The 26124-nt window shown below is 36.4% G+C and overlaps 2 protein-coding genes across 5 annotated transcripts; one reads left to right on the forward strand and one right to left on the reverse strand.

Annotated features, from left to right (window-relative positions):
• Window positions 1-1365: 1365 nt before the first annotated feature.
• LOC113719276 (helicase-like transcription factor CHR28) lies at window positions 1366-16854 on the forward strand. 4 transcript variants are annotated; one of them, XM_027244458.2, is made up of 15 exons: window positions 1366-1495; window positions 1629-1685; window positions 2211-2352; window positions 2460-2685; window positions 2775-2849; window positions 2928-3113; window positions 3193-3566; window positions 4504-4575; window positions 4657-4734; window positions 4829-5720; window positions 9999-10129; window positions 11148-11369; window positions 12343-12876; window positions 13633-13842; window positions 15698-16854. In XM_027244458.2, exons 3-15 carry the CDS (start codon window positions 2248-2250, stop codon window positions 15839-15841), a joined length of 3249 nt encoding a protein of 1082 aa, XP_027100259.2. In that variant the 5' UTR covers window positions 1366-1495; window positions 1629-1685; window positions 2211-2247; the 3' UTR covers window positions 15842-16854. The 4 variants fall into 4 exon arrangements, with proteins under 4 accessions (XP_027100259.2, XP_027100260.2, XP_027100261.2 ...); XM_027244459.2 differs by having other exon boundaries at window positions 1381-1495; window positions 1647-1685; XM_027244460.2 differs by having other exon boundaries at window positions 1446-1685.
• A 1758-nt stretch (window positions 16855-18612) lies between these two features.
• LOC113718008 (protein ASPARTIC PROTEASE IN GUARD CELL 2-like) lies at window positions 18613-20591 on the reverse strand. The gene has a single exon (XM_027242900.2). It carries the CDS (start codon window positions 20291-20293, stop codon window positions 18722-18724), a length of 1572 nt encoding a protein of 523 aa, XP_027098701.1. The 5' UTR covers window positions 20294-20591; the 3' UTR covers window positions 18613-18721.
• Between the last annotated feature and the right edge of the window lie 5533 nt (window positions 20592-26124).

The raw sequence follows: 26124 nt of genomic DNA on the forward strand, positions 1-26124 counted from the left end.
AAGATATGATTCATTGTCTCTTCCTCTTTTTTTTTTTTTTTGCTAAGCAAAAGCTTAAGTAGCTAACTAAATCTGGACCCTTGTTTGGCAAGTAAGTTCTTTGCTAAATTTTTATCCTACAAGTTTTTTTAAAATAATTTTAACTACGGTAACTTCAAAAAGTTTCTAAAAAATTTTAAAGATTTGTTTAATGGGTGCCTGTTAAAATATATTTTAAGTGTTATATTTTTGGAATTATATTAATTAGAAAAAGTAAATAAATACAAGGGATGGTAAACAAGATTGAATAGGAAAAGTATATAAATGTAAGAGAGTATAATAATTGTCAGTATATGTATATATATGGTAGGTTAGGTGAATACTAGGTGTATTAATGAGTGTTCTAAAGACATCAGTTAGAAAAATCCAAATTTTAAAATACATATCTTAAATAAACACACGAAAAAAGTTTTCCGATGATGGGGGAGGGAGTGTAAGTCAAAAGTTTTGGATTTGAACCCTCCTACTTACACTAAAAAATATTTTTTTCTTTTCTTTTCTTTCTTCTTCTTCCTCTCCTTATTTTAATCCACTACTACTTTTATTGCCGGACGGCACCGGTAATTCATTTTTTTTTGTCTTTCTTTTCCTTTCCCTCCCTCCCTTCTTCTTTCCCTTAACCTACTGCTACTTTTGTTGTCGACTGGCACTAGCAATTCATATTTTTTTGTCTTTCATTTCCTTTCCCTTCCTTTATCCCCTCCCTTCCTCTCCTTGGCACCGACAATTCATTTTTTTGTCTTTCCTTTCCTTCCCCTCCCTCTTCTCCTCTCCCTTTCCTCACCACTCTCTCCGTCCTTCCTGCTGTTTCGTTAGGTGACCAGATTGCGTAGGAGGAGGGGGAGGGTGGTGGGAAGGGAGGGGGAAGGAAATGGCGGGGAAGAGGGCAGGATGGAAAGAAGGGAAGAGGAAGGAGAAGAAGGGGAGAGCAGAGAGAGGAGAGAGGGGGGGAAAGAGAGAAAAAAAACAAGAAAAGAGGACTTTCGATAGAGGTGTTGGTGATGGTGGTCAAAAGTGGGAAGAAAGGGAGAATGAAGAATAGTGATGTGGGGAAGGAAAAAAGAAGAGGAAAGTAAAGGAAAAGAAAAAAGAAAGACAAAAACAAAAAAGAAAAAAGATTTTTACATATCTCAAAAGGTTTTTCTACAAATTTTACTGTACGCTACCATTCTCTTGCCTAGACTTTTTACATCCAAATCAAGTTTTTACTCTCAAAGAAATAAGGGGGGTTCATTTTGCAACTGTTTCAAAGATTTAGCAAGTTTTACAATATCTCATACCTCAAAGGGTCTGGAACGAAAACTAGCCTTCATAAAGTGCACGTTTTCTGCGGTTGCTTACGTATTGGAAGGCTCTTTTGGGCCAAAAGTACAAATAAATATAATCTTTGGGAGTCATGGAGATGGGAGGAGACGACAGCAGCATCGTACGAACAAGTGAAAGTGTACTTTCAAAGGTAAAACCCGAATTAAAGCACAAACCCAAGGTCCCAAACCCGCCCTCCTTTCTTTCAGTTGCTTCAGATTGTAGAAGAAATTCCCAATAATTCCTACTGCTTTTCTTCACAAAAAAATTGTAATCTTTTCTAGTTCTGACTAAATAATCAGTGAGCTGTTGGCTGAGGATACAACACTCCACCCGAACAGGTATATTTTTGAACAAAGCCCTTCTTCTGTTTATTAGCATTTTTTTTGTTATTTTTTTCTGAAATTTGTTTGTTTGTGCTAAATGCTTGATTTAAGAAAGGCCCATTTGATATTTTGTTGGGAAAGCATTTATAGAGGTAATTTGATTTGCCATTGAAGAGAATTTGCTAGTCTTTTCTTATACTTCTTGTATTTGGGTGTTAAAAATTTGATCTTTTTTGCTTTTCATTTTGTTATTTGGTTCTGTTCTAAACTTTCATGTTGTGATTGCTTTCAAGATGAATGTTTCATGTTGGCCCAGGTGACCATTTGGTGGATTTTGGGATTATAGTTTATTTGCATTCATGTTGCAATTGTTTTTGGGAATGGAAAGTAGGGCAGCTTTATTTTTATTTGATGGTTTTATTTTTTATTCATGCATACTTATGTGGACTGAATTTTTAACTGGATTATCTGTCCTTTTGCTTATTTTTGCCCTTTATTGGGTGGAATGTGCCTTTTTTTGGGCCCTTTTCTCCCCTAAAGGAGCTGTGGGAATTCAGGAGACATGCATTTATTTTAGATGTCTGACCATGGAGATCCTCTGCACTTTGGGGTGGACTCCACTAAAAAGACCTGGCTTTATTGGCCATTTGGAGAATTGCTTTTGAGACCATTGCGGCGTGTGGTGAGTAAAGATTTTGTCTGTTCTCATGTTTACGCACAGTTGGTCATTGAGGTTATTGTTATTTTGTTGGTCAGAATAACTGACGTAATTGTGATAGTTAATTATAGGTTGGATCCTTGTTTGGAAGCTCTTCTAAATTGGTCTCTGCGAGAGAAAATCCGCATTCAGCTGGAATGGCTTCAGTAGATCCTATTGATATTAGTTCATCTGACGATTCTATTTTGCGGGAGATAGATGAATATTTTGATGAGTCGCCTTTAAGGGACTCTGCAACATCTTCCAATGCTAGGAGTCTTCCTAATTGGGCATTGACATCTTCGTCAAATATGGCTGGTGAACTTTATGATTTTGACGTCAATCTCTGCAAGTTTTAACTGGATTGTTGAATTGTGACATCAGTGCATGCTTGCTGAATTTTGTAGGTAGGGGTTCTACTTCATCATCCAATGCTAGGACTCTTCCATCATGGGCAATGCCATCTCCATCAAATACAGCAGGTTTATAAATGCCAAAGTTTGAAGGTTTTGATTGGTATATTGAAAATGATTTAAATTAATGCTTGTCCAATTTAACAGTTAATGGCAGTCCATCTCGAACAGCTTCATCTCCTAAAAGACCATTTGCTTCTAATGGAAGTTCATCGCATTTTACTTCCCCTGGTATTTCAAAAGCCCCAATTCATGCAACCACTAGTGGCAATCTAGGAACTTCCTATTCACATACAGCTGGAGTTGACAGCTCAGAGTTTTTGAGTAATTATGGTAAGATGGTTCCACCTCTAAACTTTGGCCGTAGAATCCACAACGGACTGTTAATTCCAAATTTTGGTCCTTTTTACAGATGATGAATGGCGTTCTACTAAGCGGGTGAGGTGGACGCATCCTACATCCGTCCAGACTTCCCAGCCCAATTTCAGATCAAACAATTTGGTTGAGGACGTGTCTAGTAGTCACTTTCGGGAAAGTCATGGAAACGCTTCCCAGTCCACTAGGCCAAATTCAACCAATAGCTTGAATTATCATTTTGGCAGGGGCACTGATGATGCGGTTATGTATGAAAACAGAGGGAGTAGGGTGTTACCTCCATCTTTAGCATATGGTAAATATACTTCAGCTACTTATGCCAATTTGAGTGAACCATTACCTCATAGGGGGTTAGGCGAAGAAATGCAAGCTGGAAATGATGAAAGAATGATTTTACAAGCAGCTTTAAAGGCAAGTTTCAGTAATCCTTTGTTTAATAATTCTGTTATATCTGGTTTGACCTGCCTTCATAATTTATGTTAACTGGTTTCCCCACACCGTATTCCTGCTGCATAACCAAAGTGTGAAATTTTTGAATTAGGTTGAAGGGCTAGCCATAGTTAGTCATCTTGAGGTTGGGTACTTAAGTTCAAAAGGGGTGGAACACTATATATCAAGTGTTGTCTTGTGTTTTTGGTGAATATGTTGGCTATGCATAGCCAATGCATTGCATATGAGCCCCGGGGGGGGGGGGGGGGGAACAATAATGTAGGAGAAGTTGTGGTCCAAAAAGATTATTCTATGTTTGTTTCAGCTTGTCTTTTTTATTTTTTTCCGAATAATCAAATACATTTGAATGATATAACGGCTTGGCCGAGACGTCTCCACTGGAACAAGTTAATGGAAGTCTATCATCTGTGCTAATTTTGTTTTGTGCTTCTATCAGAGAAAAGCTTAGCATTGGATTCCAAAAGCTTCTTAATTTTCCTTTGTGTTTGAATATTGTCTGGTTTCAATATGTGAGTTTGCTATAAATTTTGGGATCCTGAGTAATTCATGAATAATGTAAAAGCTGAAACAGAAATCTGTGATGTGGTCAAAGTAGCATTGCTTTAACTGGAACAAACTGTAGAAATCAATAGTTGAAGCTCTTCATAACAGATAATACCTGTTTGGGTAAGTATGGATCTGTGAAGTGCTTGTGGCAGCCTCTTACATCTTCTTGCTGATACTGTTAAAAGTTTTGTATGCTGTTGATCATCAGGCAACATGCTGTAGTGATGCTTAGATTTTTTGAACTTTCTTGAGAAGTGGGATCTGTCTTTATTAATTTAGATTTGATATATGGAATCACCAAATAGTTAATAGTCAGGAGAATTAACACATATTGTTCTCTTTTTGTGGGCAGGGTATTAACCAACCTACACGTGAAACTGATCTGCCTGAGGGTGTTTTATCGGTTTCTCTGCTTCGGCACCAGGTTTCCAACCTTACCTTGAGTAATCTGTTATATTCTTAAGTTTTAAAGATCTCAAGGATAAAATGTATTTCCCCTCATCAGAAAATTGCTTTAGCATGGATGATGGAGAGGGAAACAGCGGGTGTTTATTGCTCGGGTGGAATTCTGGCGGATGATCAGGTCATACCATATAAAGTGTTGTTTGCATTACTTTGCATATAACCAATTTCAACCTTAGACAGTAACACTGGCTCATGATCCTATTATCCTACAGGGCCTAGGTAAGACCATCTCAATGATTGCACTCATACAAAAGCATAGGTCTTTACAGGAGGATTCTAAATCAGAGAAGTTATCTACTACCAAAGCTGAAGCCTTCAATCTGGATAATGATGAAGATGAAAATGCTGGTAGGACTCCTGAGAAGCCAAAGATAAAGGGAGAGTCTGACGATTTGGAAGAGCTTTCAGGACCGAGTAGTTCCATGACTCAGTTTCGCAATAAGAGGCCAGCAGCTGGTACATTAGTTATTTGTCCAGCAAGTGTGCTTCGACAATGGGCTCGTGAGTTGGATGAGAAAGTCTCTGAGGAACACAAGCTCTCAGTGTTAATCTATCATGGAGGAAACAGGACGAGGGAACCTTCTGAATTGGCAAAGTATGATGTGGTTTTAACAACATATGCAATTGTGACGATTGAAGTTCCAAAGCAACCTTTGGTTGAGGAGGAGGATAATGACCATAACAATGGAGAGAGATATGGATTATCTTCTGAGTTTCATGTGAATAAGAAGCAGAAGAAAGCATCTTGTAACAAGAAGGTAAAGAAAGGTAAAAGAGGAACTCAGTCTGATGGTGGCGCACTTGCGAGTGTGCGTTGGTTCAGGGTGATTTTAGATGAAGCCCAGACAATAAAAAACCACAGGACTCAAATTGCTCGAGCTTGCTGCACACTTAGAGCAAAAAGGAGGTGGTGTTTGTCTGGAACACCAATACAAAATACAATTGATGAGTTATTCAGCTACTTTAGGTTTCTGAGATATCATCCATATTCACAGTACAAAGAATTTATTGCCAACATTAAGCTTCTGATATCTAGAGACTCGATTCGTGGTTACACAAAGCTTCAAGTCGTCCTGAGGGGAATAATGTTGCGTCGAACAAAAGGTGCACTGATTCTTGTTATTCTTGTTCATTTTCTTCTTCTTCATGTCTTAGTTGTGGGCATTAGCTGGTCGCATTGGCTTGTGGGAAGCACACATATATAACTTGGTGCTTGTAGCTCTCATGTTTGAACTGGAATAGTGTATTTGCTGTAGATATAAAGGTCAGAATATGTACAACCTGATAATTTTTGTGTCGGATTCTATTTGTGCAAAGCAGTGTGAATGCATGTTCTTTCAGTTGCATTGTTTTTTCTCCATTTCTTGTGCTGCTTTGTGGGCTGGAGTTTTTCTATTTTCCTATGAAAAGTATGAGGTGATGCCCAATCCAGTCATTGAGTGGCATGCCTTTCTCTTCTTTAAGATTTATGGGAAGTGGAGGTGTCAAATTTCTCTCTTCTCCTTAAAAAGAAAATCCTCTGTTTTCTCTTAACTTAAAAGTCCCACTAGACTGGGGATTTCCTATTGCTGCACCTTATGCGTCATGGAAAGTTTTTATTGTTTGTTGAGCATGAAAGTGCTAGATAAGGCTTGGTGCAGTCAACTTGTGCAAAAGAATGGCTAAAGTATCAATAATTAAATGTATGATTTTTGGCTTCTTTTATCTGGAAATCTAGTCAAAATGAATAAAATTGATGTAGCAGCAGTTGGTTTTGTGTTAGGTTCAGATTGAAAATGGTGGTTAACTATGTTGCTCAGAGTGAGGTGCAGGTGTTGGATACAGGTACATATCTAGGTGTTGGATTCATTTAACTCTGAAAACTAGGATATGGGGACACGTCTAGATATGCGGACACGGGTATGTGGACACGGCACAAAGATAGGTTGGATAATTAGATCGTGGAAATTGCTCTGCATATGCATCCTTACCCTCTTCATCTTTGCCTCAATCCTCTTCCAATCTCTGCAATCCTCTTGAAGTCAAAATTATCAGCCTCTTTCACAAAGATACAAGCATGGATGAATAGCAATTTTAGATGAAAGCCAAGTCCGAAACAGTCAATGCACCAAATCTGTCTGACCACATCCGATACGGATCCCACACCCACGCCTGTCTCTTGTCGACACGGGTGCGCCAGGGCTGAACGGAGGGTCCGAGCAACATAGGTGGTTGATATAAGTTGAAATTGGTTAAGCTTAAGGTAGGACATAAGGATGATATGACAAGGATTGTGATAGCTTCTAGAATTTTTTCCCCTTTTTGTGCTACTGTAAAAGGAGGGATTGTTGAGGAAGGCACAGAGGAGGCAGCTGACACACATGCACAGAGACACAGAGAGAGGGAGTGAGGGGGAGGTGGGGCCTTGAAGTGGATCCTTGCCTCTTTTGTGATTTTTGGGTTTTTGATCTCCTTTTGGGAGGACTTAAAATCGTCAGGAAATCATTTCAGTTCCACGCTATCCTACCGCTACTTTCCTTGTTTTTAAAGTGTAACTTTCCTTCTAATACAGCAGAAAACCAAGCCTAACATGGCAATTGAAAAGTTGAAATTTATATTGCTTTCCAAGTTCAAGTTCCTCACAAAGCAAATTAGGTCTAAGAACAGGCCAACATAAATAGTTCTTAATGACTGCCATACCGTATGGAAACTTCTAAGTATTGCAAAGACATTAGTTCCCTATAGCAGTCAATAGAAGGGAGAATTATACAATTGTTGTGTCTAATGCTGTTGAAAATCCAACAATTTTCCGTGCTTTTGTGACGGAAGTCTAAGATATAAAACATTGTACTCTTGAAGCATTAATGAATATGTGAGAAGGAGAACTTAGTGAGTCAGCTGGGTATCCTGTTAGTGATTGAGAAATGGAGCATAATTTCACAATCTCATGACTTTATAGGTGAGGTTGAGTTAAATTGATAAAAATGGAATTGGTTAGAGTATGGCAGTACCTTTTAATGATCTTGTCTTTGTTTTTTTGACAATATCTGCTCTTATACTTTTCAACTCATTGGTTCTTGTTACTTATCCTTTAACTTTCCAGTGGTTGTTGACCCAATTACCGTGTGCTGTTAAATTTTCGTCAGACATAAAGTTGTTACAAAGAGAAGCTTCACTGGATCATATTGTTTCTTTTCTTGATGTGCGATTATTGGTTAAAGGGAGCTAATATACTTATCTTGGAAAGTTAGTTTTGACATAACGTTTGAAGAGTTCATGGGTCTAGTATTCTGAAACGGCATTGTAGCCTATGTCACCTGAACTTGGCTACAGTTCCCGCAAACATGGCTACTTCAGTACAAAATCAATGGTTGGACACGGGTATGGCAGGGCAAAGGGTAGAGTCCGAGTAACATGGATTCTGACAGTGGATCATGGCAGTTCTTCTAGAAACAAATTGTGTGGCAAATCAATGGAATTCGTAATTTGGCTAGCAAAATAGTGGACAGAATGCTAAGATTTCTGTGTTAGACATGCATTTCTCCAAAATCATTCACAGCAGTTCTTTTTCTTTTCTTCCACCTTGTAGACATTTCTAATGGTTTCTTCCCTTCTCCATCTCTGTGAAGTTCATGTGTAAATCCTGAACCTTGTCTTTCTTTCCTGAGTGTTTGTTTTCTTCCATATGTTCATCATGCCTGAATTTGTTTTTCCTTCTTCCCTTTCTTTCTCTCTCTACACACACACACACAAAAATGCATATATGTATATGATATATCTCTTAAGAAGGAAGTTGCTCTTATTCTTTGTCATCCCACATCTTAAACGTTATTCTCCTGTCTGGATTTAGATTTTAGTTGGATGATGATTTTTGTCTGCTCTTCCAGATTCCACATATCATGTTTGAAATTTGCTACTGGTTCTCTTTCTTGATGTAATTATATTGGAAGACTGAGTCCTCTAAAAAGATCCAGGTTTTCCCTTCTAAAACAAATGGCTTTTTGAGGGACAATTAATAATAATAATAATAATAATAATTAATTATTATTATTATTATAACAACAACAACATGTTATCAGTGCACTAATATTGAAAACTCATAAAATGTAAGCCTAGGGAGCATCTTTTTCTTAATTGGTTGAGAATGTTGCGGGCTTTGCTGATTAGATGTGGTGTCTAGTAATTGAGAGGGATTTGGTATGTTGTTGGAACTGAACGTGATGTTTCTGGTTTCATTGGGCTCAATGTGCATCACTTGATATAGTTGGGAAGAGATCTTTTGGGAAATTTTGGTGGGATTCAGGTTTTACAGAACAGAACTGTTTCTAGTATTCATTGGATCTCGTTGGGGAGCAGTTTTGCTCCTTGAAATTGTGTTTAATTGCTTTTCTTCCTATGTATTTCTTTTCATGCTTGTATACTAAGCTAATCTTTTCTAATTGTTAAAAGTTCTTTTCAAAATTAGTTGTTGTCAGTCTTGTTATACGTACTTCTTTTCTCTTGTCAATGGATCTATTTTTCTGCTAAAGAAGAATGTACTGTCTACGGTTGGAGAAATATCTGTAAAGAGTGTGTTTTTCTTCACAGTATAGTGGCTTTTAAAATGTTCTTCAGTGCTGAGAATGTTGATTATTGAACTAGACATCACCCATTAATGTCAACAGATATTCTTGATTGATGGAGCTTTAGGGCAAAAACATTTAAATTATCCGCTTGCGGTGTCCGTCTTGATATTCTAGTTCAGGTTTTATTCCTTTTTCTCAGTAATCATGCTTTTGCATCATAACCATAGTGCAACAAAAAAAAAAAGAAAATTCTCTCTCAGCCATCATGTTCTTGGTGGTGATATTGATCGAGTGAGACAAACTCATTGGTTTCTTCTTTGTAAATAGAAATTACGTGACATTTTTGGTCACTTATAATGATGCAATCATGCTGTGGTATTTTTCTTTTTTCCTTTTTTTTTCCTTCTTTTCTTTGAAGAAACCTTTCTGATTTCCCCTTCAAGTTGGATAATTAATTTTGATATGGGACTTTTGCTTTCGAAGTATACACATCATTTCATTCTGCAAAATGACGAGTGAAATGTACCTTGTATTTATTTACCTTTATGTTGGTGGCACATGCCAGAGTCTTGTTAAAGTTGCTTTTTCATTTTTGTCTCAATTTGCTGCATGCTCTATGTACAGGGATATAGTATGTCAATGTCATTTGTCTTCCTTTTCACTCTTTATCTGCATAATAACCTGCTTGTGCTGGGAAACTTTAGGGAAGTCCTCTAGTCTTCTTTCCTCATAGTCCCTCTTGTTGCTTGCACATTTGCTTTTTACATTTGACTGATTATTGTTGATGTGTTGTCAAATCACTTGTACACAGATGCTAATAATCTTTGGCTTGTCACAGGAACATTGCTTGATGGGAAACCTATAATAACACTACCACCCAAAACTACATGTTTGACCAAGGTGGACTTCTCTGCTGAGGAACGGGCTTTCTATAACAAGCTAGAAGCTGATTCACGCTCGCAATTCAAGGTGCTTGTTTATTCTTTTTAGGAATGTTTTATAGCAGAATTTAGTACTTGAGTCTAGAGCATTGGCAAGTTTTGTTTATGTTAAGTTAGAATTGCGGTAACTTCCATGTTGTATCTGGTTTGCAATGAATTGTTGGGTTAAAAGCTGGCTGGAAAGTGGTCCTGCCCCCCCCCTGGGGTTTGGGGCGGTTTGTTTGTGCATGGTTGCTTGATGGTTAAAATGGTTGGAATATCTTGAATGTCAAATAGGAATGATTCGCTGACAATCTTATTGGCATTTTGGTCTTTTTAGTATTTTAGCATTGCAGGGTAAAAGATGCACTTGTTCCTTGTTGGTTGAGATTGGAAAGAAGAGGAGTCTGCTCTCTGAGTCGCATCTAGAATGCCATAGGCCTTATGCCAGGGTTTGGAAAATAGATTTGTGTCACAAAATTTTGAAAAAGTTCATTAGCAATTAGGAAAGAGAATAGCAGCAATAATGAAATCTAAGGAGACTTTTGGAAAAACCTGTGGCCTCTACCATCATTAGATTGCTTCACTTAGAAACATTTGATAACATATTTGCGATTCTCTGGAAGTATTTGAAGATTCTAGAAATTCTTAAAGTCAAGGAACTTGGTTCAAGTGAGTTAAAAAGGGACAAAGTTTATCCAGTAGTGGATTCTTTACTGTTTTGTTGATTTATTTCAAGTTGTAACCATTATCTCGAATAACGCACTCCAAACTGTTTACATGGACTTCTTGAATTTATTATACTCAACTTATTTTCTTCCCCTTTTTTCGTTTATTTTTTGGTTTGTGCTTTTGTTCTGCATGAACAGGGAAAAAAGGAGTGATTTTTCTCTGACCTGGAAATGGAATATAGTCTTTAGTTCATTGTTGATATCCTCTGTATAACATGAGTTTGCATTGGCCTTTTAATTTTTACTGGTTGGGTAAATACCAGATTTTTAGACCATGTCTATGGGTTTCATTCAAGTTTTTTTCCATGTGTCTAAGGTGTTGAACTTTGCTTGCAGGCTTATGCTGCTGCTGGCACCGTGAATCAGAATTATGCAAATATTCTATTGATGCTTCTACGCCTTCGCCAGGCTTGTGATCACCCACAACTTGTCAAAGGATTTAGTTCTGATTCTGTGGGAATAGAGTCCTCAGAAACGTTGAAGAGGCTTTCAAGACAAAAAATTCAATATTTATTGGGTCAACTTGAAATGTCCTTGGCCATCTGTGGTTCATGCAATGTGAGTTCAATCATCATCCTTCTCTCCTTTCTCATACCTATTTCTTTTAACCTTCATCTTAGAATTTCTTCATTCTGTCTTGCGCTTATATGCTTATTGCAGCTTTGTCTTCTAGCAATATGTTGATGCCTTTGGTCAATGACAAGTTCAGTTGCAGTTTGGTGTTTGTAGTGGACACGGGTACTGCACGACACGAACATAGAACATCACTTCAGAGATTAGGATGTTACAGCATTTAGAGCATATTTTATAATGATCATGCATGCATGCATACATCTTATTCTGGCTCTTTTTGAACATTGTTAGAGAAGCGCCACGTGAAAGTAACCAAATGGAGTAGAAAGCATATTGTGCTTCCCTCGTAAGCTTCATATTTTTGCATCCAACAGTGACACTAGTTTTGATTTTACTGAATTGAAAATCTTACTGATAAGGTGCTGAAAAGCTAATTGGGGAAGTTGGGACCATGTGTGCATAATGTCTACATACATATTAAGAATATAATGCATATGTAAAGGATAACTTTTTATTGTATACATCATTTAGGTAAACTTATCCTATTTAGGCACAGACATTCAGGTATTGAAGCACTATGCAGTTATTTTACCATGTTTACATGTTTCTTGAATTAAGATAATGCTTTAATTAAGTGATTCTCCTAATCTTTGCTACTTTTTCTTGTTCTTATAAATGTGGCATTATGACGTATTTGTGCCATTTTTTACTTTATAGAAGACTGTGCTATATCTTTTGTGATATTCTAGATGAACATCTCACAAGTATTAGTAAGTGGTGAATGTTTGGTAAGTGAATGACTGAGGTTTATAGCATTCTAAACTTCTCCAGTGTCAGTTTAGTTGTCTGTTCTTCTTTGTGTAGTTATTGTTTTTTTACCTTTCATCACAGAAATTCTTGATGTTGTTTGACTTTGTCTACTTTCTTAATCTGATTCCTCTGCTTCTTATTTTTGCAGGATCCACCTGAAAATGCAGTTGTTACTATTTGTGGGCATGTTTTCTGCTTTCAGTGTGTGTCAGATTACTTGACCGGGGAGGACACTACATGTCCTGAATCTGGATGCAAACAACAACTTAGTGCTGATGTTATCTTTTCCAAAGCTGCATTACAGAAATGTCTATCTAGCGACTTTGACAGTTATCATGCCAATATATCAGGAAATGATGAAAAATCAGCAGTGCTCAAAGATAAATATAGTTCCAAAATCAAAGCTGCCCTTGATATTATACAGTCATGTTGTAAACTAAGTCTTAGTTCAGAAAGAAATGAAATGCAACTGAATGGTGATGCTTCATCATCAGGAAATGGAGCTGCTTATTCACAGATTTCCAGACAAACAAAAGCTATTGTGTTCTCCCAATGGACAAGCATGCTAGACTTGGTTGAGATTTCGCTTAACAGTTCTGGTATAGAGTACCGAAGGCTTGATGGTACAATGTCTCTAGCGGCTAGAGACAGGGCTGTCAAAGAATTTAACACCAATCCCGAGGTTAAAATCTTGTTTCCCCAATTCATGATAAATTGATTTTTGAGATTTTATTTGTTAACAGTATGTCTTTCATGTCAGCCCATTCCTTAGAGATATTAAGGAACTCCCAAGTTACCAACTGTGGAACTAAATGGTCTGGATTGCTGTTTGCTCAAGTCATGAGTGTTGTCCTCACCTTCGATTTTCTCCATATTTCTTTCTTGAATAACAAATTGTGCACACTTATATCCAATTCTGAAATGGTCAAATTAGTTGTATGATGTGTCTGCATTTTATGGACAAGGGGGTTTTTGTATATTGAATGCAGCAATATATTTATTTATTAGACTAGTCAAATTCCTAAAATGATGGCATGTTGTGGCCGCAAAATACTCATACAGCTGTTATGGGTAAAGCTGCATAACCTGCTTTCTAATAAATTAAAGAAAAAAAAAAAAACAATGAAGTACTTTCTAGAGGAGCTGGCATGCCAAATAATTGCATATGGGGCGCTGATATGTATAAGAAGTCTACACGCACACACGCATATAGATTTGGGAGAAGGCTTGTTTATTCCTCTACATGAGATATATGAGGACACAGGATAACATCTATGAAGCACCATGGTAGAACTTTACATGTGTACTAGTGCTCCTTTTTCTTGCTCTAATCATCTCTCTTTTATATGTGAAGTGGATCCTTTGTTGTGTTTTGTCTTTTATTTTGTTTACTTGTCTATTGTATGTTCTCTATATCATACTGTTTATAATCTTGCAGGTGACTGTTATGTTAATGTCTTTAAAAGCTGGAAATCTAGGTCTTAATATGGTGGCAGCCAGTCATGTGATTCTTTTAGATCTTTGGTGGAATCCGACTACTGAAGATCAGGCTGTTGATAGAGCTCATAGAATAGGACAGACCCGTCCTGTTACTGTTTCACGGTTAACCGTAAAGGATACTGTTGAAGATCGGATTTTAGCTCTCCAGGTAAAATATAACATTTTTTTGTTTATGTAATAAGGTCTGATTGTTGGGTATGTTGGCTAATTTCTGATAGTGCCTTTTTTCCTGAGTGAAGTGCTCATCGTTATTGGTCAGTAGCCTGTGATATATTATAAACTTTCATCTTTTTCACTTGAAAGAACCTGCTCATTGTACCTCTCGTTTGGTCTAATTAGTAACTCTGTGTAAATTCCAATTTGCAGAAAAAAATGTATAGTTTATTCCCCATAGATATGGTCTTCTAAAACAGTATCCTTATTTAATATATGCTGGCCCTATTGAGTGTGTAGCACTTAAAGCTAAGACAACAAAGAAAGCAAGGTATGCACGACTCCCTGAATCACCTTTTTTTTTTCCTGGTTCCTCTTGGTCATGATTGTTGTCTAAACTGCCCATCTCTAATTCCCCTTGTTCTCTATCGAATTATTTCGGGTAATGTATGGTTACTAAGAAATTGCTGAAGAACCAGTTAAAGGACCTGCTCTAGAAAATACATTCTTCAATAGGAACAGTGAAGAATGAGATTGTGAAACTAGCCCTGGCGCAGCTTTTTGTCATTCGTCTTCAAGTGAATCAAACTGTACATGTACCTTTACCTGATGCTTAACGAACTGACCAGGTTATGATAATTAACTAAGATTAACCAAGACAATAGAGTTACAATGTCATATGACAGGGTTGCTATAACAGTTTTTGTTCTCTTAGCTGCACAAGGATTGTATGTGAGTTCGTGTACTTAAAAAGTGTAGAATGAGAACTGAAAGTGTTTATTTATATTTTCTTTTTGGGTCTTATTTCTAAATAATAGTATAGAGTTAACTCCGTAATAAATGATAGTTATGGGAGAATGACAAGAAGAAAATTTTGGCAAATGTTTGTGGAGTAAATGGGTACTGATTGGGTGTCAGTTTTATAATATTAACAAAGCAAGAGAGAGAGAGAGAGAGAGAGAGAGAGAGAGAAAAGAAAAGTAAAACACTGCCAATGTTATCCAATTATCTATTTGATATTTATAGCACAATGAAGATCAAAATTTGCTGTATTTACATTTTTAAATTCTCTTATAAAGATGTAGATGTTAATTCTAACTTAAGTTAGTGTTTGAAAAGTTTGAAACGTCTTTTAAAAGTATAATTTGGTTTCTCCTGATTATTTGTTAAGGCATATCTTAGATATACTTACAATTCAAACTTTATAAGTGCATGTTTAACATCATGGTTATTCTGCTTATTGGTAATCAGATAAATGTAGTCCCATTTTGCTGGCTAAATTTTGTAGTTGTCCTGATTAAATTTTCCACTATTAAAAGTCAAAGATCATTGCTTGCCAAATCTCTTTTATGAATTTAAATTAGTCTTAGAGACTCTCAAATATTGAAAATGAGCTGGAGGATATTATTGTGGGAGGTCTGACTCCATCCCCTTCGGCTCTTTTAGTCTGGGAATAACAAAAAACGGTATTTACACATCACTTTCACATTCCAGAGTTGAGAAGAGCTCGCTGCTATGGTCTCTCTGAGTAGAATTGTTACGACAGAATAATGAAGGTGGTTTAGTGATCAGAAGAGATCAAGTGTTAGGCTTTTATGTGCATGGGGATTATTGTAGACTGAAATAAAATACGTTACATATTCTGGCAATTACTAGCTTTGAGCAGAGTCTCACAACTGAAACGTAGTGGTAGTTCAGTTGTTTTGATGAGTTCACTGCTGGGGCTTCTTTGTAAATTAGTCTTTTATGTATTAATACTAATTTTTATTCCCTAGTAATCATTGCATTGTCTTTGCCATGCAAGTTTCACTTAATTGGATATGCCATAATTAGCCCCTTTTCTGTTTCAGGAAGAAAAGAGAAAAATGGTTGCATCTGCTTTTGGTGAAGATCCAAGTGGTGGCTCTGCAACTCGCTTAACTGTAGATGATCTCAGATTTTTGTTCGAGGGGGAATCAGGGCGGACACGGTCATCTGCAAATGGCCTGCTTTAGAAGAACACTGAAAAAGTTGTGGATTACCTGCTGAATGATGATATCCACAAAAAAAAAAATTTTTTTGGTGCACCTGCACTTCCTGAGTATGCAGCCCTATTATGTAATTGGACTGCTATATCTTGGTGCATTTCTAGTGGTTAGCAACTGGTTTTTTGCAGCCAGAAATGCGAATTTCTGGCTTACATCGATTAAAAATGTTTAATTTTCATGTACAGATGTTTCATATTTTTAGTAATGCATATTAGACATGTTAGAAGTGCAGCTATCAGCAGGCTTGCAGCATTTCAGCTCTTGCTTCGATGCCAGATGTAGGGGGATTTATGTCTTTAGTTGTTTTGTGGTTTAGGTTAAAGCAACTGGATATAGAAGCAAAAGCTTTTGTAATGGGATCATGAGAAGCAGCCAATTTTGAGTTGTGTATATTGCTGCAGTTTGTTGAATTTCAGGTGCTGCTTAATGTATCATATCCAACGAATCTGAAGAAAGACTGCAGTAGGCTAAAATGGTTGTTCAAATGCAACCCTGGATGACCGAATCTTGCTAAAGGCTTACACTTGAGTAGACCCGATCTTCAAAAATTCAATGGTTCAGATTGTGTCACACCATTTCATCAAATAGTGTGGTACAGTCTGAGCCATTGAATCTATGAAGATCAGATCTACTCAAATTTTGGCCCTTGGTAAAATGCTGCTACGGCTGAGCTTGCCGTCCTTACAAATTCGAAGAAGGAGCCCATGTACATTTGCCTCAGTATTTGCAGTGTTTTGTAACAGGGATCTTCCTGATTCCATTCCCTATATTTTCCCTAGCATTAGACCTTGCAGAAGGAACAGGACCACTATGCCCTCTCAATAGCATTGCTTCATGTTTTTGCCAGCATAGCTGCAGAGGAATATATATTTTGTAGTGATAACTGCATCTGAAGTCTATTTCCTGCAGTATTGTCCCGAAAGAAGAAAAATGTTTTTAAGTACTTAATTGAAGCATATATAATACTAGTCCATGCTCTATATATTTTCCATTATTTAGTGATCATATCTTTACATTTATTTTTTTCCCTCGCTAATTATTTTTCACTAATTGTTTGTATTTAAGCAAGATTATTGGCCAAGTACTCTGAAGAGAATACGCTCCCAGTTTCTGTAGAGACTCGTACTATTTAAATTCTTCTTTTGTTTGGTCTTTTTAAATTCTTCGGAAAGTGTATCTGTTTTCCTTTCGCGGTATAAAAAGGTGCAATCAATTGAAGTAAATAGGGAGTTTGGGGAGTTCTACTTTAATTTATGCATCTCTGAAACCCCCCCCCCCCCTCCCCCCAAAAAAAAACCAAAAAAAAAGAAAAAAAGAACACCAATACGAGTTTGGTCCTACGTGAAGTTCTAGTTTAAAGCCAACAGTAGTTTCATGAAAACAGTTCTAGAAAATGTCCTAAAACAGTTCTAGTTTAAGCCCAACAGTAGATAACTTTTTAGGAGCTAAACTGTTTTGACAAAACAACCAAAATACAAAAGTAAGAATGAAGTATATCCTCAAGGAGCAGGATCATAACGTCTGAGCAAAAGGGTAAATTAACTTTTATTGATTCCCTTCCTTTCACTAATTTCATGAACAAATTGTGAACTTTTGTGGGCCTCTAAAGGTCCTCCATTATCCCAGTGTGGTAAAATTTGAGACAACAAAAAATGTAGCATTAAGAGATGTTCAGTTCAGTAGTGTACATTTCAGCTGAAAATCAGAAAGTGTTTTGAGATAAAGCCTTAAAACATTTTTATCCTCATTATGATCTCCAGTTGAAGAAAGAGCAATATTTGGATGTCAATATCTCAATATCTCAAAAGAGGCAAAAAGCGGAGTAACCTTTGCAAAAGTCATTGCTTGAATGGATGAATGTACCAATTAGGCTGCAAGAAAGGTAGACCAAAACCCCTAGTGATGGCTTCACATGTCCACCTGCATGGTGGATCCCTCTTCTCATCATTTTAACTGCCAATCTTGTTTTTTGTGAGGTAGGAATCTTGGAAAAATTTGGAAAATTTGGAAAAAGATTGGTGGGGTGTTGGGCAATGAGCAAGGTATTTTGTCAGGGTCTTGACCATTCAGCAGTAGCAACTTTGAACCATTTCCACTTTTTTTTTTATGTTATCGATAATATTTCTATAACCTAATTAAAGAGGGGAGTTTAAAGAGATTAGTAGGTATAAAAATCTAATAAAATTAAAGGGGTGTTCTGACACCTCTTTTGAATTTTTTTGACTGCAAGTGAAATTCGAATCTTTAACCTACAAGTCAAAGAGGGATTTAGTTCCTTTTTAGTGACCACCGGCTCGTTGGTTAACCATTTCCATCTCTCACTCAGGACTATATATATATATATATATATATAGGAAAGAAGTGAAAAGGATTCTCTTGGATCCTCTTGTCTAAGAGAAAGAGCCCTAAACCCTGAAGGAATGGCCTTTCTGTGGGATACTTTTGACTGACTTCATCTGTCCTACAGCCAAGATTTGACTTTTGTTTAAGGCATGCTTTTCTATATAATCAATGCCTTGGCTTCAATTTGCCCTTTTTTGCCCTCTAATTCCATACCTTTGCGCGTGAAATGTGAACTAATGGCAACCGTGCATGGGAATACGAAGAAAAAATGGATCCTTAGAAAGTTGATTTTGTTTAGCACCGTTTTTACATTCCCTTTTCTCCTTCTTGAGGAGTAAAAACACACTTTAGGCCTCTAATAGTAATCATTACATGCCTAGAACAAAAGAACCATATAATATTCATACCATACACGTCATATTAATAATTGTAACCTTGTATCCTAGTACAATATATCCCACTAAACTTTAGACTAAGCAAAACTCACTTTTTACAATTTTTGGCTCAGCAAACATTAGGTCCAAATCCTACAAATCCATTTGATCCATCAAAAGAAATTTGAATGCCTTCTTGCTGGATGTTTCCTATTATGGAAAGTGCCGTGGGTGATGGAGCAAAAGCAAAACAGAAGGTACCCCTTTCATCCACTGGAATTAGAAAATTTCTAGCTGGAAGGGTCAGGATTGGCCCGCCCGAGAGGAAAAATGATACTGTTGGTACCCGAACCGTTACAAACCCGTTCAAATCATAGCACGTGTCGAATATTGAAACGGCGGGAGCTCGGGGAAGGCTGGCGGTTTCCGTGAGAAATGCATCGCGAAAAGCCACATAAGCTGCCGTAGGAAGCCTTGTGACGGCTGTGCCGGAGTCCATCACCACACCACCATCTCCCAATTCGGATAACCGAAAAACATCTTCGGATATGGGTAGCTGCATGCCTCCGACCCCTAAACCCGACAGCCCGATATAGTAGAAACTCGGGGCCCGTGGGTTGCGAAGCAACGGTACCCATGCAGCACCCACGGGTAATGCTCCGCGTCCGAACTCTAATGACCCGGACGAGCTGGTGCCCCGACTTACAAGACAATAAGTAAATGCTCCACCCGTTTGCCCACCTAACTGACCCACAAGCGACATGGATCCTCCTCCAAGACCCAATAAGCCGGCAGCTCCAATAAACATGCCCCGATTCATATGACCGCATCCGATAGCCACATTTTGGACCGTGGTACCACCGAAAGAAAGTGTTTCGAGGGCCAGTGTGCCCTTTGTGTATGATCCATCACCATACATAACCTCATATTTGCACCGGCCTGAATGACACCCGGAGTTTTCGACCCGATCACATATTGAGGATCCACAAGAAACCCCAGCAAACGAAGCGGAAAGAGACGGGTCAAAAACCGGGTCGGATTGGTGGTAACACAAATTACAAGGTTGACATTGGACCCACACAATGTCACTGCCGGAATCAACGACCATGTATTGGTTCCTTGGTGGACTACCAACGCCAATCCTAACAAAATATTCTCCACTCCCCTGCTCCATCCCTGACACCACCTCCGTCCCAAATTCCTCCACCCCATAATTATTTGTAGCTTCTTTACTCTCCCCACCGCCACCATTGGTGGCGGCTGCTGCGGCGGCCCCGCTACCGGAAATTTTACTAATGATGGCAGCAACCCTTTTGACGTCCCTTTTCATGCGGGCATGAAAACGGTCATGATGATCAACAAAATGGGAATATCCCATCTTATCTCTGTGAAGCAGCTTAAGCCTCCACTTCTCATTCTTTCCATCACCACTACTATGATTTTGCTTGTGTTCTTGGTTCAGTTCATCGTCTAACACATCCGTTGGTATTGTCTGGATTTTCGTTATTTTGGTAGCCAAGATGGTTTCTCTTACAGGGAAGTGTTCGAAGGCTGGGTAAGGTATTGCATGGCCGGCCGAGGTGGCGGTTTCGGTGGTGGCTGAAGTTGGCAAAAAAGAAAGGTTTAGCAGCAATAGTAGTAGCACCACCACAACTAAGGAAAATGATGGTTGTAGTAGTGGTTGTAAGGACACAAGTAGCATTTTTTTGGCTTAAAAGTCCGGGTGTGGAGACTAGAATACTGAGGTTTTGGGTTTTGGGGAAAGGGTGGAATGGTGGGGAATTTATTTGCTTTGGGTTTTGGGAAGTGATTATTTGAAGAGGGGAGAGAGGTGGGGTGGACGCCAGAAACCGGTGTGGGGTTTGAGAAAGAGGTGGGAAATAATTGAGTGGTGGGCTTCTTCTTCTGTGGTTAGGCCTGTACGTTTAGGTTTTATATTGGATTGACTGTCTTTTGTTGTCTGTCTAGTTGCTAATTAAACTGCTAATTACACACACACACACTTGTTTGTTGTGTACGTGTGTCTATATATACACACACGGCTGAACATGTCAGAAATTGACTATATATATATATATATGTTGTGTTTTGAAGAAAAGTAGTCATATATTGCTATGTGATGTCTGGTTTTCTTTTCTTTTTAGAGGTAGCACTTTGGGGGGTTTTGGACCACTTGATTGGTTCACTTCAAAAATATTGGAGGTACTTTTTCCTGAAAATATTGATGATACCATTTTTTTTGGTAAGTAATATTGGTGATACTTGATTGGATCTTGTTTAACAAGAATTAAATGCAAAAACTACAAGTTAAGAACACGATATTTCATTTCTAGAGGACAATCAATGTACATGACAGTGTCTAAATTCATAGGAAATTATTCCACAATTTACTTGCTCACACTAAAATCCAATATTCTGGAGATCATTACTATATCTGATTGTCATTTACTGTTTGTTTTCTTACCTTCCCAATTGGTAACAGTCAGAAAAGAGCTTGTCATAAGCATTCTTTGGACTGTTTTGAGTAGAAAATAGAAACTGCATGGTCCCTTGGTCATAGTCTCATTGGCCAACGATTTGGAGACTTCTTTTTACCTTTTGACAAGAAACCCCACAAATACAAGTTTCCACTGCTATTTGAATTATGATGATATGGAGTTATGAGCAATTTTTGGTTTGTTGTGTCTCTTATAACAGTGTCTCGATTTCATCTTTGTGGTAAAAACTTGCTTTTGGATTGTTAAAGGCTATATTATGCATGCAAGTCATGACCAAGAGGTTGCTATAATCAAACTTATTTTCCTTCCTACTTTTATACATGCAAGTGCTAAATTATGCGATCAATTTTGTTAGTTTCAATTTTTTGATCTAAGTAAATATGAATGAAAAGTGCCCAAGTTAATTTATATCGTGCCCAAAATTTTCACTTATTTGTATAGTGATATTCTTAGCAAAAGCTTAACTATTTGATACTTGCAACGTGTAACTAGTAGGATTCGAACGTTGAATCTGAATGGGATGACCCTTTTTTAAGAAAAAAAAATTAAGTACAATTAGTATTCTTATATTACTTATTTTAATGATGATTTACATCATGCAAAGTGGAGTACGATTAAATAGGTATATTCTACTGATACAATAATGATACAATAAGTCCTTAATGAATGCATGCTTTTTCTGTACTGCTAAAAGGACAGCATTATAAAGTACATTGTACAGTATATATATATATATATAGACATTATTGTTTATTTTCTTAGTAACTACCTAGAAATATCAATTTGTGGTTCCCAAGGATGAGAATGGAAGTGGTCACAAGCAAAGTAGCAATCCTACTAGGAAGTATAGGTCCAAAATATGTTGAAAAGAGAAAAGGTACTATATATATATATAGCATTTATGCTTTCGTAGAATTGGCCCGTTCTCAAGTTAATTTGGAAAAGAGGCTTTAATTGGAATAACTAGGAAGAGGGATTTCCGATAAATGTCTCTTAACATGGTCAAAAGGTGAAACAAGTCTTTCTGCATGTAAAGTTTAGCCAAAAGGACTTAGAAATTTGTATCATGAGATTACAATTTTCCTTATTTATGTTGTTTGGTAGATGGAACTTCTAGCATTATGATTTCTTCCCTAAGGATTTAGATTTTTTTTTTTTTTTTTAAATCCTCCCTCCCCTCTCCACCAGTGTTTTCAAAGGCTTTTTTTTGTGAGACCTCCAAGGCAAGTCCTAGGGAGGGGCGAGCCTCAAATGCCACAGGGCAATTGAATAAAGGCGCAAGTGTTTTTGGGCATTTGCCCCATTCTATGGGGCATGCACCTAGGCATTTAGGGCGTTAAGCATTCGGGAACTTGTGGCGGTTCTTTTTTTTAAAAAAAAAATGTTTGAACTTTGTTTTGCTTTTCTTTCTTTCTTTTTTTGTTTCCTATCTCATTCATTCTTCATTAATCTTAAAAAAGGATTTCATTTGTTTTCTCTTTGAAAATTGTTTGAAAAAAAAAAAATAAAGTAGAAGCATTTATGACTTCGTTTCTTATATTTTTTTCCTTTTTGTTGATGTCAAGGTATAGTTATTGTTTACTAACATGACTAGATGACTAATGACTGATTTAGACTTTAGATTTTGATACTTCATGATTTTGTTTTTAAAGAAACATAGGCTGTAGCTTCAAACAATTGATCGTTAGCCTTATAATTTGAACGTTTTGTCGTCTTGAAATTCTATAATTTTTGACAAAAATGCATTAAAATGCAAGATTATGATTTTTTTTCTTATAATGTTTCTATAATTTTCTTTAATTTTATCAAGATTTTGTATTTATTAGTAATTATTATATACTATATATTTACTATTCTTATATATATTTTTTATCCTTTTAAATATATAGAAAAATCAAAATTTGTGGGGTTTACGCCCCTTGCCCTGGGGCTTTTGCCTCATTTGAGCGAACATTAAACGCTCAACTAAATGCTTTCACCTTTTAAAATATTACTCTTCACACCCTTCTACCTCAACTGTAAGATCCAGAATTTGAACATTGAATTTGGCAACGGCAAGCACTCTAAGATCCCTCCTCTAGCCAATAGCCATGGGACCGGATATAAAATTATTCACAAGAATATGATCTCAATATCAATTTTGTTAATCCAGGTTAAACGACGGGTCCTATTTGGTTGACAGAATATGATTTCTCTCCTTTATTTCCTCTGCTTCTTTTCTTGTTATATATACATGAGTTGCTCTTTTCTTTTTTAGTTATCTACACTGACAAATTTTAGCAATGGGCATTTTTGGGTTCACAGTCGATTTTACTTTTCTTTTTGATGCTATTTAAAATTGAAGCTTGTTCATGGTTTAGCCATGTTCCTTTGTCTCTAATTTGTCCTTGCTTTTCAGCATTTAAAATTCAAAAAAAATTGTCCTAGTCTTTGAATACTTTCACCATCTTTCTCTACATGATTTTTGCTGAATACTTTTGAGCTAGCTCTTCATAAGCTTCATTATTATGTCGGATCTTCTCCGTGTGTACGTCTAAATTGTCTACCCTCACAAAAGTCTAGTCAAAGCATTGCGTCCTATTTTTATCTGGTACTGCTAACTAAGCCTATTGTTGACATGTCTTGGACATCCTTTCACATGATTTCCGGTTTGCCAGACAGGAAGTCAAGTCCCCCAAAATGCAAAAGTTCTGCAGCGCAAAATAGGCACAATTATGCAATTGATTTGCGAAAGACTAAGATTTATCTTTTCGGGCAAATTGCATTTTACCCCGCTATGATTTAGTATTTTTGTACATAACCCCCTATGGTTTCAAAAGTTATACATAACCCTCTCAAGATTTGGATTAAAGTATCAAAGTTACGGAAATGATCATTTGTAAGGGAACATTTAAAAATATCAAAATTACCTTTGTTTAAAAATTAAAATAGTTGAAGCGACCAAAATATATAAATATAATATACATGACGCACTAATTCCGTATGATTTTATGTTTTTACCATATAACTCCCTTATGGTTTAATGCTTTACCATATAACCCCCTTATAATTTTTAAAATATACACATAACCCCCTGAAGTTAATAAATAATTTTCAACTTTACATAGGGGTATTTTTGACATTTTAGGTGACTCCGTTATGGCTTGCAAATTTTGTTATTTTAACATTTTAATCCAAATCATGAGAGGGTTATGTATAACTTTTGAAATCATGGGGAGTTATGTACAAAAACACTAAACCACATGGGGGTAAAATGTAATTTGCCCTATCTTTTATATACCGATAGTATATACACTGTTACCATTGAATGTATAATAATTAATTTGAATTTAAATTTAAATTTAAATTATATATATATCATGCATCCAACCGTGAAATCCTATACAAATATATGAGATTAATTCAAAAATTAAACTCAAAAAGCAAAAAATTGTAACTTTTACTATAATACAAGTATTTAATATATGTGTAATTTTCAATCTACAACCACTCAAATTTTGAGAATATACACCACATCTGAAAATTTTATTTTCTCCTTAGACCTAATTTGATTTGCAAATTATTGTAGTCTCTAATTGCATAATATTTGAATGGCTACAAATATTTTGATGTAGAATGAATTAATGCTAACTTTTAACTAAAGATCTACCAGACTTTTGTAGAATTGATACAAGTCTTACTTTTTTTTGCAGCCTACCAACACTTTTTTACAATTATGTCTTATATATTAAGAGACCCTTGACATTAGTGGAGCTTCAACATAATTTATAGTTTATTTGAAAAGGCATAGATTATATTACTCCTATGTTTCAGGCTAGCCTTCCTTGGAACACCCTATTAAGCTTTTTGTACAGCAATATAAGAATGACTAAAACCTCCATATTAAATTTGATCACTTCTGCTTTCTTTTTGTATATGCATGAAGAGCCACCTTTTGTACCTAAAAAGGACAATAAATCTTGAGCTTCTTTAAGTCCAAAGTGCATATTCACTTTATTAGTGATTCTATTACTTCTAACAGGCATGTCTTAATATAAAGTTTGAAACCTATGTGCGGAACTGCATCAATTAACTTTAATGTGTTTGCTGCAACTAAAGAACTTTTGCTTTGGGAATCACCATCCTAGGGGCATAAAAGCAGGCAACGGAAAATTCTGTCCATTTTTTTTAATAACTTTTTTTTTTAGTTAGTTTTAAGCATATAATTTTGGGAAGGAAGCAATCTACATACACAAGCTTAAAAATATGTATGCTAAATGTTAATTTTTAATTGCAAAATATTACTGGTTTTAGGAACATTAGAGATATATAACAAGCTTTTGATCATCCATTGACTTATATATTTATTTTTTATTTTTTAGGTAGGGGAGAAAATGAAAATTTTAAATTGCGGACCTCTAATTCCTTAGGTCTCAATTTGTATTTATTTTTTTATTGTTAATTGAGTGACAGAGACTCTCCCCCTCCCTTACCTTTATTTGTTTTTATTGTATCGACATTCTTTTACTTTAATCGAATAAAAGTACTTTGCCTAAATATCTGAATGCTTTACGAGATCAATCATATGAAACTCGAAAGTCGAAATGCCCACATGGTCTGGTCAGTTTTAAGAAGAATTAATGCTCTTTAATAATTATATGACAATAAACTCAATTTGAATGATTTCAAGACTAAAGTTTTTTTTAGGACGAAAATTTAGTGATCAAGTAAATTAAAATTGCATGTTCATTGCTTTTTTAATTTTGACTAGATTAGGGAGAGGGTTGGATTAGATGGTAAGACGAGAGCGACTGTAAATAGGAAGTTTTCGATTTGAAATCTTAATAGAAAAAAAAAACTCTGGCTAGATTAACAAACCTTGTAGACAAAATGATTAAAAAAAAAAGTTAAAATAGTTAGTCGGAGTATGGAGTAAACTATGGTACTGATACAGGACTAAAAAGTTTTACTGCTGAAATCTCGAGGTAAACAATGGTTGTAATTACTAACTGGCAATTAGGCATGGCCACGGTTCCAGAACCAACGGTTCTGGTTC

This window comes from Coffea arabica, chromosome 11e (genome assembly GCF_036785885.1).
Source record: "Coffea arabica cultivar ET-39 chromosome 11e, Coffea Arabica ET-39 HiFi, whole genome shotgun sequence".
Classification (NCBI taxonomy): Eukaryota; Viridiplantae; Streptophyta; class Magnoliopsida; order Gentianales; family Rubiaceae; genus Coffea; species Coffea arabica.

What these genes read in the sequence shown, in the direction of transcription:
- LOC113719276 (XM_027244458.2), top strand. Translation starts at nt 2,248, where the DNA reads ATGTCTGACCATGGAGATCCTCTGCACTTTGGGGTGGACTCCACTAAA. An exon ending in ATTCACGCTCGCAATTCAAG is followed by an intron (nt 10,130 to 11,147) that starts GTGCTTGTTTAT and finishes CTTTGCTTGCAG; the next exon opens with GCTTATGCTGCTGCTGGCAC. An exon ending in AATTTAACACCAATCCCGAG is followed by an intron (nt 12,877 to 13,632) that starts GTTAAAATCTTG and finishes ATAATCTTGCAG; the next exon opens with GTGACTGTTATGTTAATGTC.
- LOC113718008 (XM_027242900.2), bottom strand. Translation starts at nt 20,293, where the DNA reads ATGCTACTTGTGTCCTTACAACCACTACTACAACCATCATTTTCCTTA.